The 14,036-nt window shown below is 44.2% G+C and overlaps 1 protein-coding gene across 1 annotated transcript in view; it reads left to right on the forward strand.

The window, feature by feature from the left end:
* LOC133954392 (voltage-dependent T-type calcium channel subunit alpha-1H-like) overlaps positions 1-14,036 on the forward strand; it is a 47,783-nt gene that overhangs the window by 10,655 nt on the left and 23,092 nt on the right. The window contains exons 3-10 of the mRNA XM_062388791.1: positions 251-344; positions 622-755; positions 1,180-1,277; positions 3,374-3,533; positions 6,293-6,611; positions 6,719-6,811; positions 7,688-8,261; positions 10,904-11,280. Of these exons, the coding sequence (XP_062244775.1) occupies positions 251-344; positions 622-755; positions 1,180-1,277; positions 3,374-3,533; positions 6,293-6,611; positions 6,719-6,811; positions 7,688-8,261; positions 10,904-11,280 (1,849 nt within the window). The remainder of the gene's footprint in view (positions 1-250; positions 345-621; positions 756-1,179; positions 1,278-3,373; positions 3,534-6,292; positions 6,612-6,718; positions 6,812-7,687; positions 8,262-10,903; positions 11,281-14,036) is intronic.

Genomic DNA, 14,036 nt, shown 5'->3' on the forward strand with positions numbered 1-14,036 from the left:
TTCTCTCCCCATGTTAGTCCATGAATTGAATCTTTACACTGAATCAACTCCACAGACAGAACCCACTGTTTAGGATGATGTGGCGAGCGGTAATAAGCAGTCTAATTGGCTTGATGTGATTGGCCCGAGACTCTCGTCAATCAAACTAATGGGCATCATTTACAAGCTCAATATTATGAAATGTGTCAATATTGAATATTGTTATTGTGACCAAACCTTTTCTCCGTCACGAACCTTGACTCTGTCCCACATGGTTTGAGCGTGTGAGCATTTTGGCCATCCTGCTGAACTGTGTGACTCTCGGGATGTTCCAGCCTTGTGGCCACACCCCCTACTTCCTGCAGGTAACACACACACACACTTACGCACGTACACACGTACACACTCACAGATACACACCCTCACACAGTCGGAAATCTCAAACTAATTATGTTCCCCGTGACACTTTATTATCAAGGGTCTGAAAAGTTTTAGCTTAAATTTTTTCCACTTAATCAGTTTACACTAATCCTCTGGGTTTTATTATTGTGTGTGTCTGTGTGTGTGCGTGTGTTTTGTGTGTCTGTGTGTGTGTGTGTCTCTCTTTGTGTGTGTGTCTGTGTGTGTGTGTGTGTTGTGCAGGCTCTGGATGATGGGATCTTTGCGTTTTTCGCCGGGGAGATGGTGATGAAGATGGTCGCTCTCGGGATCATAGGTCAAAGCGGTTACCTAGGCGACACATGGAACAGACTGGACTTCTTCATCGTTCTTGTGGGGTGAGTGTTTGACAGACACACACACACACACACACACACACACGCACACATGCACGCAAACACAAGCTCATCTGACATTAAATATGAGCCAAAAGTGTGTATATGTGTGTGTTTTGTGTAAACTTAGACACTTGTTTAATGCCAGTTAAATGTCAAACGTGTGTGTGTGCGCGCGTGCTTAGACGCACCGACAGAAGTGTGTGTGTGTGTCTGTGTGTGTGTGTGTCTGACAACTTTCGTTGAATGACAATCGCATCGTTCAGTCCTGAGAGAGGGAGACATGTGTGATTGGTTAGTTTTGAAGGCTATGCATCCCAGAGACCCTGCCCTGTGTTCTGGTGGATTCCCAGTAGACTGTCAGAATTTGTCAAGGTCAGGATGATCGCGATGCCGGTGACACAGCAGCGGCTTTCCCTCTCCACAGAATGCTGGAGTATTCCCTCGACGGACACAATGTCAGCCTATCAGCCATCAGGACGGTCCGGGTCCTCCGCCCTCTGCGAGCCATCAACAGAGTTCCCAGTGAGTTTCTCTCCTGTTCCCTCCAGCACGCACTCGGGAAGTATCAGGACCGTTTGTTTTTGTTGTCGTTCATTGTTTCGTTCTGTGCCAACACATTGGATTTTAAATGAATCAGTGGCTGTGAGGTTACAGTGCTGACGTTGGACTTTGAAAGTTTTAAATGGGTTTAAATTCAAATCAGTTGAACAGCACAGGCGTCTCCTGACTTTAGGACAATGGAGCAGGTCAAAGATTTTAGAGAGAAAGGACGACAGGTTTTAATCGTCAACCCGTATAACAGTCTTGACTTGAGGGGTCTCTAACTTAACCTGACCGTGTGTTTCACCTGCGTGAGTCCAGACTGATTTGGCAGAAAGTCCCTGAAACAAGTGCGGAGGGAAGATGGCTGCAGCACAGGCCTGGCAGCACATCAGCAGGAGAGAGACCAAATGTCTGCTGGTGTCTGTGCGGTCGTAGATTTCAGAGCGTCTCTCTCCGAGCAAAATCTTAAATGTGATGACGGTGCACGAATTCGCCAGGTTTATGTTAACTTATCCAATAAGGTCCTGAATTCTTCTATAATTGGTTTACCAGGCATTAAAAAAAAGATCAAAATCTTGTTCAGAGACACCCTGAGCTGAAAATCAGCAGCTTCATTAGTCACAGCTATGACAATGAAAAATGTGCCACTGTCCTTCGCCTCTCCAGCTAAACAGTAGAGTTTTTTTCTAAAGGAGACATTCTGCTCATATTCAGGTTCATAGTTTTTATTTGGGTTATTATTTTAAAATGTTAACCTGCTCCAATGTTGAGAAAACACATCAATTTCCTCATATGCTCAAATGCTGCAGCTCCTCGTTTCAGCCTCTGTCTGAAACACTTGGTTTTAGCTCCTGCTTCTTTATGACCCGCCCTTCCGACTATAGCCCAGTCTTCTGTGTTGTGATTGGTCAATCCCTTTCTGGAAAGGTCAACATCTCACTATACCTGACTTTGTTATAGGGGGCGTGTCAGGCTAGCCACTAGGTGTGGCGGGTCTAGAATCAGGCGAGGACCCAATTGCAGATGCCACACGATCCAAGAAGAGATCCAATGAACACGCTTTAATTTGAAGACATTTCAAACAGGAAGACAAACAGGAAGGAAGTGGTAACCTTTCAAAATAAAAATACGTGCCAAAAACTGCGAGCCCTCCCCCCCCCCTTTGTCTTGCAAAATTAGCACATTCAGCGGATGTCACATTTACATCGATGATAAAAACCCCCGTCAACTGCAGAGTAGTTTGACCCGTGAATACCGATTGTATTTGTTCCAATCGCAGACAAAAGCCTCCAGTGAGCTGCTGTTAATGGTTTTTTTGGACCAGTGGAAAAGGGGCTAAAGTCCCTAAACACAATGAGCCTAACAAAAGATCCACAGTGAAATAATCAAAAAGTCCCCAATTAAATAAAAGGCTCCTGACAGGGGGAGAATCACGAGAAGGTATGGATTAAACGAACGTGGACCATGGTGATGTAGTAGAAGCTTCGGCTGGAGAAGGAGGGAGGAGCTTTAGGCTTTTTAACTTTGGATTTTTACATACACAAAAAAAAACTAAAAAACACACCTGAGGAAAGAAAGACTAAAAAACTACATTAAGTTTCCTTTAACTTCCCAACCTGCACAACTACAGCTGCAAACAAAGCCATGAGGTCATTGAAATCCTCCTGACGTCTGTGTTGTTTTCTCAGAGCGCAGCACAGACGGGTCAGTTTCTTTTTTACTACACCCTCTGAACTTGGCACAACTCAGACTGAGCTCTTCCAAAATTGTAGGGCGCGTTTTTGAAGGAGCCAAAACTCTAGAAGCAGCGAACAGGACGGTTTTTGTGTCTGTGCTTTTCAACAGAGCGGAGTGGAAGATAATTATCAGAGTTTGAACTCTAATTATTTGCCACTCAGTTAATTGCTCTGCTCCAGTTTTGTGCAAAACACATGAAGAGACTCTTCCCGTCTAGCCAACACTTCCTGGGACTGACATTTTGCTTCACGCAGATCTTGACTTGATTGAGTGTCAAGTCCTGGTGTTTATGCTGCGTGTGTGCGTTTGTGTGTCTGTGTGTGTGTGTGTGTTGGCAGGCATGCGTATCCTGGTGACGCTCCTCCTCGACACACTTCCCATGCTGGGCAACGTGCTGGCGCTCTGCTTCTTTGTCTTCTTCATCTTCGGCATCGTCGGCGTGCAGCTGTGGGCGGGGCTCCTGAGGAACCGCTGCTTCATGGGAGAGGATGTCAAGATGTGAGTTACTATAGGAGCCGGCAGATGTCAGAAGGATGGCCTCATTACTCTGAACCCGGTGTCAAAAGTTTGTTCACCCCGCTGGTATGTCTTAGAGGGGGATCAATAGGGCTGATAGGCCGATCTCATTTGTCCTCTAATCGGTTCAGGAGGAAGTAAATGTGTAGATGTGTTTCCTGCTGGAATCTCAAGAAGGCTCGGTGGATTGTCGTGTGTTGTTATTCAGGCTTTAACACAAACCTTCAGAGTTTCCCCTGGCGCTGCTCTTCTCTGCCACATGATCCTTGGTGTCATGTTCGATCACTGTCGACCTGGCGCTGTTGCATCACCGCTCTCACTCCCGCTCACATGTTCACACACAAACACATACACACACATGTTCACACGCCCACACACCCCACCCCACACACACACACGCACAATCCCATAATATCACATAACATTGGATAACATTGTGTACACCTCCTGACCTCCCATCTGCTCGACCAGATAGTAATCACTGGTAGTGATAACATTTTATGTAGAACAGCTTTTAATATGCAGTGTTCTATAGGGTTGCCAGATATAAGCAATTTGATAATGAATTTTACTCTATGATACTAATGTAATGTTGTCATTATATCATAATGCTCCTCCTGCGACCACTAATACTGATTATAATGATAAAGACTTAACTTATATAACACATTTTCTAACAGACTTTCAAAGGGGAAATTAAATTATGCCATATGTGAAATTACAGTGAACTAAATATTTTGAAATACCCAGAATCGTCAAACTAAGTAATAAAACTAGAACGACACTCAGCACAGCACAAACACACAGAAGAAGAAATAAAGTGAAATGAAGTGGTTTGATATTCTAAATTGTTTATTTGCGGAAAAACAATCTGAGACAATGTACATGAAAATCACTGTAACATATTTTTCTTTTAATTCCACGTATCTACTGAATAGAAATAAACATCACACCGTATGTTATTGCTGAAAAAAGACCAAAGCCGTTTAAAAATATTAAAATCTGCAGCATTCAGGTTTTTATTTGGATCCACACCAAAGTTTAAACATTCATAAATATCAGCCCTGAACTTTCAAATTAAGAGTCGCACAGTATTCCCTGAAAATGTTTTCAATCTAGGCCTGTTGATATTGTTTTGATTGACAGACCCCCAGTAAGAAAATTAAAATGAGAAAATCTTAATCTTTATCCACACCCAAATTAAATGGGTTCTTCTCAAGCCCAGACGCAATTGTCCTACCAAGATTGGTTTAAATGGACTGTTGACAACTTAGCCAACAATCAGACAAAAAGACTGACATGGGTGGAAACATGACCTCCTTGGTGGAGGGAATTAATTAGTAAGAGGCTGTTTTAAAGATAAGCTTTAAGAAATAACCTTGATTAAAGAGTAACTGAGAATAAGTTACTCCTCTGTTTTCTCGCCAGTAATTCTCTAATTCTCACATTCATCAAACTCAAAACTGCAACACAGCATATGAACAAAACCTCTCAGTGCGGACAACGAGGGACAAGCAGCCTTGAAAATCAATCAGTTCATCACTGACGCACGAGTTGTTGATTGTATCTCTAACACGCTCCAGCTGCTTGAGAAAAGGCAGCATCACATTCTCATCTCGCTTTCTCCACACGTGGTCACATGAGGCTGCTTAACGTCGGCCTTCACATGATACTCTCTCTCTTTTCTTCTCAGTTAGCAATTTGAATTTTTGTTTCTGCTTCATAAACAACAAAGTGCCCTTCCCTAATAAGGAGCGAGTGCGACGTTCCCCCGTGACCTCTTTCTACACCACAGATGATTGATTACTTATCTCTCTGCTGCTCCTCTCCCTCTCCCTTTCCTCTTCCATTCATCCTCATCTCTCTCGCTGCTTCCACAGTTCCCACCTTAGCACTCGTCTTCTTGTGTTTTTCCAGAACACTGACATTTTGAAATTATTTATCCTCGTTTGAATTTAAGGCTCATTTTATTATTTTTGGGCAGTTTCAAGCAGATGGGAATATCCTCTATTTTCACATAATGAGCTCCCCAACAAGTATTGTTTGTGTGGTCTAAGCTATAACTCATTCCTTCCCCTCTTAGGGCTCCATTGTTGTCCAGACATGATTAAACCCACACCATTGTGCTGGGTGACATTCATTTAAAAGAACATGGGCACAGTGGTTTAACTGTTGTCAGTCTCACTTACTGTATAGACCCACTCGTAGATATGAATCTGCAGCTAAACATAGTCCGATATTCAACATTTACTCCTCTTCCTCCTGTCATACAAAAATGAAACTAAAATATTCCAGGTACAAGTGCTGCCATCTTGCACTGTGGTATCGAGGGCCTGTCAATACATGCGTTTAACTAATCAGCCTGTCTAAGCTCAATAATGACATATAAATCATGTTTTAAATCATAAAATAACTAATTAAAACCACATTTACCTTACAAATGAACACTTGAGTCATTAGTGTGATAAGAACTACCTAAAATGACCGAAATCATCTTTGAGAAAATTTTATTTGACCTTATTTGACAGGGTTTATCACCTATATTACAGCCAGCCACCAGGGGGCAATCCAATTATTTGGCTTCACTTTTGTCATATCGTCAATCCTCACAGTCTATGGTCCTGCTCTTTAAAAAATATAACAATTACAGCCATTCTTATTAGGTCTGAAGTTGTTAATGATTTTGTATACATGTGTACGATTAACATGCTTCCCCCCCCCCCCCCCCCCCCCTGCTCTAGGAGATATAACGTTTCCTTCCTGAGCGGCTACTACCGGCCGGACGGCACCGACGACCACCCCTTCATCTGCTCCACAGATCGAGATAACGGGATGCTCCGCTGCTCCGACGTTCCTCGCCGCCGCGTCGGCAGGTCTTTCTGCTTCCTGGGTCCCGGGGAGGCCCAGTCCGAGATGGGACTGATGGACAGAGAAGAGGAACAAGGCACATGCGTGAACTGGTATCGGTATTACAACGAGTGTCGCGCCGGGGAAGTAAACCCACACAAAGGGGCCATTAACTTTGATAATATTGGATACGCATGGATTGCCATTTTTCAGGTAAATCAGTGAAGGATTTTAATGCAGTGGTAAATCGACAATGATATGCACCACACATTAGTGTGATTACTGTGTGTGTTTGTGTGTGTGTGTATGTGTATACTCAGGTAATTACTCTAGAAGGTTGGGTGGACATCATGTACTATGTCATGGATGCACATTCCTTCTACAACTTCATCTACTTCATCTTCCTCATTATAGTAAGTACACACACACTCACACACACACACACACACACACACACACACACACACACACACACACACACACACACACACACTTCGTTTACTGAGAGTGCAGCTGGTGTAAGTACAGTACAGATTAACCTTCCCTTTGTGTCATACATTGCTTCTCCTCTTCTCGATCCTTGTAGTCCACACATCGCACAGAACTACAACACCCTTGAGTGTGATCTTTGTAAAGGACACTCAGTTGTGTTGCCGTGGCTGGTAATAACCTGGATGTGTTAAGTGAATACAATCACAGTCTTGTGCAATGAGGACTCTGTTTGTCACCAACAATTAAATGAAAAGCATCGACCGGACTTTGCAAACGATGCATGAACTGTTCATACCCCTTGTTAGTCAGTGCTTACATAAAAAAAAAAAAAATGCTATTTCATAATGACGTATCGCTTATACCATGATTGGCTAATCTAAATAAGTTGAAGATCATGTTGTTAATCTGATTGGCTGCAAAAGTGAAAGCCAAAGCTACATTATAGGTCATTTTCTGACTTTACAGTGAGATCATGATGACTTCATTGCTAACATATGATCATGAATTATTATAGTTTCTATACGCTTTGTGTCATGTTTATAACCCTACAGGATGCTAAGATACATCAAAATATGTTCTTCTGTGTGACTATTTCATTACATCACTTGTCATGTGAGTCACACACGTTTGTCGTCACAATCCAAGATGGACGTGTCCCGAGAACAAGGCCCGGGCTCCAATCGTCTGCCCGAACAAATCCGAATGTTAAACTTGCCGAGCAGCTAATGTGTGTTTGTGTTCTTGTGTGTGTGTGTGTGTGTGTGTGTGTGTGTGTGTGTGTGTGTTGTCGTGACCAGGTGGGCTCCTTCTTCATGATCAACCTGTGCCTGGTTGTCATCGCAACCCAGTTTTCCGAAACCAAGCAGAGAGAACACGCGCTAATGAAGTCGGAGCAGAACGCCCGGCAGCTCCACCAATCGGCTTCCACACTGGCCAGCTACAGCCAACCAGGAAGCTGCTACGAGGAGATCATCCGCTACCTGGCGCACCTCGGCCGTAAGGCCATGCGACGGCTCTCTCGCTTCTGCGCTCAGACACGCCCACGCTTTCATTGCGTGTGTATGTGCCAGAGGGACCGCGGCGTGGCGTCTGCCAGAGGAGCCGGGGAGATGAACGGCCTCGCCCACCGGCACTCAGGCCACGCCCCCAATGACCTGTCCCACCTGCATCAGGTTTACCATCGCCACCAGCATCATCATCACCAGAATCACCAGCCTCAGCCGGAGCCTGCAGTCAGTAACGGAGGGAGTGGATTTAATTACCCCTTCATATCGCCCCTCCTGAGCAGCCAGGAGAAGAAAGCCCGGGAACAGAGTAGGCTGACGGCCCCGGAGAACGTCCACAGGCTGCCTCAGCTGGTGCTGGAGCACGGTAAGAACAAACGTTTGTGTTTCCAAGGTCAAAAATTCACAATCAGGTTCTGACAGGGGCAGACTCACCGGTATGAAAGCACCCCCCCTGTGCCCGGCCCCCTGAATTCATTTGACATCAACAGTCAGTATTGTTTTTCTTCTACTTGATCCTTCGAAGAAGTATTTTTTTAAGATCTGGTCCCAGAATACAATTATACGTATTTTACCAAATCACCTTGATTCATATTTTTCACCTGCTGATCTGTATTACAGATTGATTTGATCTCGGGCTAGAATCTACTGTTGATACACTTTTTCACCTGATCGATCAAATGTCGAGCTACACAAAAACATGATTATAGGAAAAATACATTTCTCAGATATAATAGGGCCGAAGACACAACGTGAAGCTTTTATTGATCAGAAAAACTTTCTCCGTGTGATATCATGATAAGTCACAGAAACACTATAATGAAAAACGCATATTTTCAGGTATCTCAGCATCCTACAGGGTTATAGACACCACACAAGGCTTATGTAGAATGAAAAACAATTTACAGTCATATGGTAGTGTAGTAAACACAAGCAGCCGGGTGTTGTTGAAGTTTGTTGATGATGAAGGAAGGACGCCGAGGACCAAGTAATTTCAATGTAACAAAGTTTATTACAAGAAACCACAGGTCAGGACGAGCTCTAGAGACTCGGAGACATCACACAGCCAAATGGTGAAAATCTGACTTGCAGGGGATAAAAGGACACATATATAGGGAGTTTAGTTCCACCCATAACTTCAGGTATAACGCATCCCACATGGGATTTCTGACTAAATAAGGGCACATCTTTGTGTCCGAACATGAAGACACACTGGTCAAGAATATTCCTTCTGAGCCCATCTGTTAACTGGTCAGAGACGGTTCCCTAGGTCAAAGGTCGTCCCCAAATAGGTAAAGTAAATAAGACAAACATCTAGTGGACTCTCTGAGAATGTCTGAGTGTCCAGAGGGCAAGCCTCATAAATATAAACCTGTCTTTGTGTTTTTAAGCATATATCAACATGTTTTACTCCAATGTATACACGACAGTAGGAATGAAGTTCATGATGTAAGCATTGACTAACTAGGGTGTAAACAGCTCATGTATGTTTTACGTCCTCCTGTAGATGCTTTTCATTTTATTGCGGGGGGACAACAAAGAGCCCCCCCCCCCCCAATTCAGTGGCTTTAACTCCTGACACCCAGCAGACAGAACACAACACTGTGATTCCTCCAGAGCATCCTTTACAAAGATCACACTCAAGGCTGTTGTAGTTCTGTGGAATGTGTGGACCACGAGGATGGATGGAGAAGAGGAGAAGCGATTGTGTGTGAAACAAAAGGTTCACCTGCACTGTACACACAACAGCTGCATCCTCCAGAAGCGCTGGTGCTTTGGCAAAGATCAGCCAAATGTCACCACACTTTACAGCACCATAGATCAAAAGGAGAATGTGTCAGATTAGAGCTCGACGCTCAGATAAGACTCATTATTCAAGCCTTAAAGGTTGAAGCGTCTCCAGACAGTTGAGTTAAAATATTACTGTGTGATCGGATTTTCTCCTTTGTGTGACATTTTCTGCAAACTGAGAGAGCGAGAGGTTGTGTATTTATTTTCATGACAATGCCTGGCCACTGTAGATACTTTCTCAGACATCAGGAGACGTTTCTCTGCATCAGACGTTAAATGAACTTGATAACTGGTGAAAGACGTTTTTCATTGTTGTGGCACGGAGCTCAAACAGTACATAGAACAGCCGCTGACTCTAACCCTGGGAAACGTCCCATACTTAGTATAAGTTGCAGTAATTATTTATTGTGTTGAATCGCACACACTCAGAATCATGGGTCAGAATGGTTGAGAGACACACCTCGAAAGTGGTGGATGCTCTGTATTTATACAGCGACCTTAGTGCTTTACAGCCGTTCACTCATTCACACACATGAGTGCATCGATGTGCAGCACTCTCTATCACACATCACTCACACACACAGGAGCTTGCCCCAGGACACTTATAGGCACGTGGAATGGGGGGAGGCTGGGATCAAACCGCTGACCCTCTGGTTAGTGGACGACCCGCTCTACTTCATGAGCCACAGCCGTGTATTATCTCTGTATTTGCTTTTCCCAGCCTTTGCCTGCTCATAGTTTCCTGCCAGGGCACATTATCTACACACAGACACACACAGACACACACACACACATCAGAGGAAGACTAGATCACATTTACTACTCAGTCTCCGGTGAAACATGAATTCGTTGTAACTGCGATGACGAGTACGAGCTCGTTTAGTGTTTGTTGTTGGACGATTCCTCCCGAGCTGCCTGCTAATGAATTCCACTGAAGTCTTACTCCCACCTCACTCCACATCCCCAACCCCCCATCACACACACACACACACTCACACACACAGACACACACACAGAACACTTCTGTTCTAATAAAAGAACTCCCCCTCTGCACAAAAGTGTCCCGACTGCACAGCTTCTTCCATATTATTGAATTCTTGTCTCCCAGAAATGAGCTTCGGGATATCTTGAGTGACAGAGCAACCACAACCCACACAGTCAGCAATCTGTGGTTTCACGTATGATTGTGTCTGTGTCACCCCCCCCCCCCCCCTGCAGGTGGGTGCTCTGGGCATCCTGCATTAACGCTGCCAGGCGAAGTCCCGGGGGATTCCTCGGCGTGTCCCTACTGCATCTACTCCAATCCTCTCGGTGACGGTGAACAAGTTAACGAGCAGACCCAGGACCAGCAGCTCGGGCACGGCGGCTCGTGCCCTGGCAACAGCCCGTGTCAAAGTGACAGCCCGTGCCAGTGTAGCACCCCCCGCCGCGCTGATGTACAGGTGCTGGAGCCAAAGAGGAGGCTGCTGGAGCGCTGCTGGGCGGGCTTCAGGAACAAACTGGAAACCATTGTTGCCAGCAGATACTTCAACAGGGGGATCATGATTGCCATCCTCATTAACACGCTGTCGATGGGCATAGAGTACCACGAGCAGGTACGTGTGCGTGCGGAGGCCGCGGGGTTTTGCGTGGACACGTGCACGGCTATGTGCGTGCCCCCTCGCAGATTGATTGTGATGACGGTTTGATTGAAAGTGGATGTGCTAATCACTGGATGTGATGGAGTCAATAAGCTTACCCCCCCAATCAACACTTACAGCGAGCGCATATGGGATCGCCGGGTGTGTATCCATGTGTGTGTGTGTGTGTGTGTGTGTGTGTGTGTGTATGTGTGTGAGGCCCTGTGTAGGTGTGCACACATGTATCAGGAGATGGAGAAACTCATAAGACCTGAAGTGTTAATTAAAGCGTGACCCTGGGACAGGAGAGAGAACGAGCGGCATAAAGACGGGGCCGAGTGAGTGAAGCGAGCGAGAAGGGAGGAGGAGGAGGAGGAGGAGGAGGAGGAGGAGGACCGATCTGACACTGTGATTGGCTGAGAAGCAGCGGTAGACCGTGGGTGGGAGACGGGCAGATTGCATTTGGCCCATTTCCCAAACAATATGACAGATCAAGATGGCCTTAGATTCTTAAATGACTAATGTGAAGGATAAGGCCAGACCTATTTAGCCTGTTATTATAGTATCAGTAAAAACCCTGAGGAGACTAGAACCAACAATGAAGAATGTGCAGCCAAAGCCTCATATTGGTTCCTTTCCCCCTCTGTGCTACAGAAAAGTGTATTTCCATCCAAAGACATTTAAATACAAATAGGAGCTGCACGGTGTCAGCAGGCGTCGTTCCATCGTTTCGCTGAACGTGATGAGTGCGGTTTGGTTCCAGCCCCCTCAGAGACTCGCGTGTGATCTCAGGAGAGCAGCGCTGTGTCAGGCAGATGTCACCGAGCATGCTCAGACACTCGCAGCCTTGTTTTCACAGCTTCGCCTGTTAACAAGTCGAGCGGAGTAAACCACAGTTGTTTGTGTTCTCGCTAATAAAGACATGTCACCCAGCGCCATGTTAGAGGACCTTTCTGTGTTTTTAATAAAATAGGTTCTGTTCAACAACAGGGCAGCGACAAAAAGCTGTGTGAGACTTAATCAGACAACAGGCTGTTGATACATTATTAACCCTGGTTAACATCAGCTTCAACACCTTGTTATTTGTGCTCTTAAATATCTGAATGCTTTATCTGTAAAAAAATATACAATTTAAAAATCCTCTAGTTCTCTTGCCTTTTGGATTTGGTTTATTTTCCTCTGACAACTCCCTTCACCCCCACCTGAGCTTTTACATTGTCTTAATGATAGATAGATAGATAGATAGATAGATAGATAGATAGATAGATAGAGAGAGATAGATAGATAGATAGATAGATAGATAGATGGGAATGATCGAGTAACAGAACAAGGTCAAAAATTTCATCCACTCAGTTATTCTCAGACATTTTCATTAATGCCCCACTTTGGAATCAGAAAACCTTAAATGGCCTATTATAAAACCATAAATGATAATAATAATAAAGACTAGAGTGGCTTTCAGCTTCCACCAAGGCCTAACTGTCCCTTTAAATTCAATCAAGCTGCACCAAATATCCCACACTCATAGATATCACTTCCCTTAATATGCCAGATTTCTGTCCATCAATATCCATGAATTATTCCCTGTGAGAAACAGTGTCAGAGAAAGTGAAAAGAAAATTCTGATCCAGATCCACACCAACATTTCCCTGACTCGTCCTTCGTTTGTTGAAATATCATCGATTGTTGTCCCGCTGACAAACAAACAAACTGACAGGAGCAGTAATCAGGGAAATCACAGACAGAACCAAACCAAGTAGAATGTTTTTCTTTTTGCATCAATTAGAGTTGTAGGAATTAGAAACTTAATAAACTAAATGATCTGTGTCCAAACCGCTTGATTTGAGCTGGACTAGAAGCAGCTCACTTGGCTCCTTGCAGCAGCAACAAAACCATCCCTCCATCTCAAACTCCCTAATGAACAGTTGATATCTCCTACAAAGCCTGAAGTGTAAAGAGCCGGCACTGAGCTGTTTTACTGGGCTGATATGCGGGAACATTCTGTGGCTGGTTGTAGAAACCTCCTGGAGTTTCCGACTCTAGATGAAATTCTCCGCCACGTAGGCAGTGAATAGATGTTAAATGTTAAACTGTACCTGGGGTCTGAATAAATCCTGATCAAATACATTTTGAATCTTTAACACGATAGTTATTTTTCTAATGATTCAGATCAACTCAAATCCGATGGGCAAAACTCTCCTCCCAGTCATGTTTGCACTCCCCTCAGTTTGAGAAGAACTAATTAAAGTCGTGTCAATAATGTCAAGTGTGAATATATTTCTCGAGTGGTGACTTTTTTTTTCAGATGTGTTTGGGACAGAATGTGGAAAAACACACGTATGCTGTAAACAAACATGTTGTATTCATGTGTCTCAGCAACACCTCCACACCTCTCTCTAATATTTATATTTTAACGAAAAGCTAAGAAAAAGCATCAGATGTGACGGATGCAAGTAACTTAAGTTAAAACGTTTTAAAACATTAGTTCACATCTATAGCTGCTGTTTAGAGGTGACTGTGAAAAAAAGTGTCAACAATTGTTTAAAAACTTTTTGAGTTCTGATTTGAGTCGGTGACAAATTTTTCAGATTATTCCGACACATGCACATAAAAACCATAGACTGGTAAAAACACACCTTGATTTGTGGGGCAGCTCCTCTGTGTATATTTGAGACAAGTCCCACTAACAGTACCTCTGAGTAGTACTTTATAAACTCCCAGCACACCGAGTT

The sequence above is a fragment of the Platichthys flesus genome, chromosome 5, assembly GCF_949316205.1.
Source record: "Platichthys flesus chromosome 5, fPlaFle2.1, whole genome shotgun sequence".
Taxonomy (NCBI): domain Eukaryota; kingdom Metazoa; phylum Chordata; class Actinopteri; order Pleuronectiformes; family Pleuronectidae; genus Platichthys; species Platichthys flesus.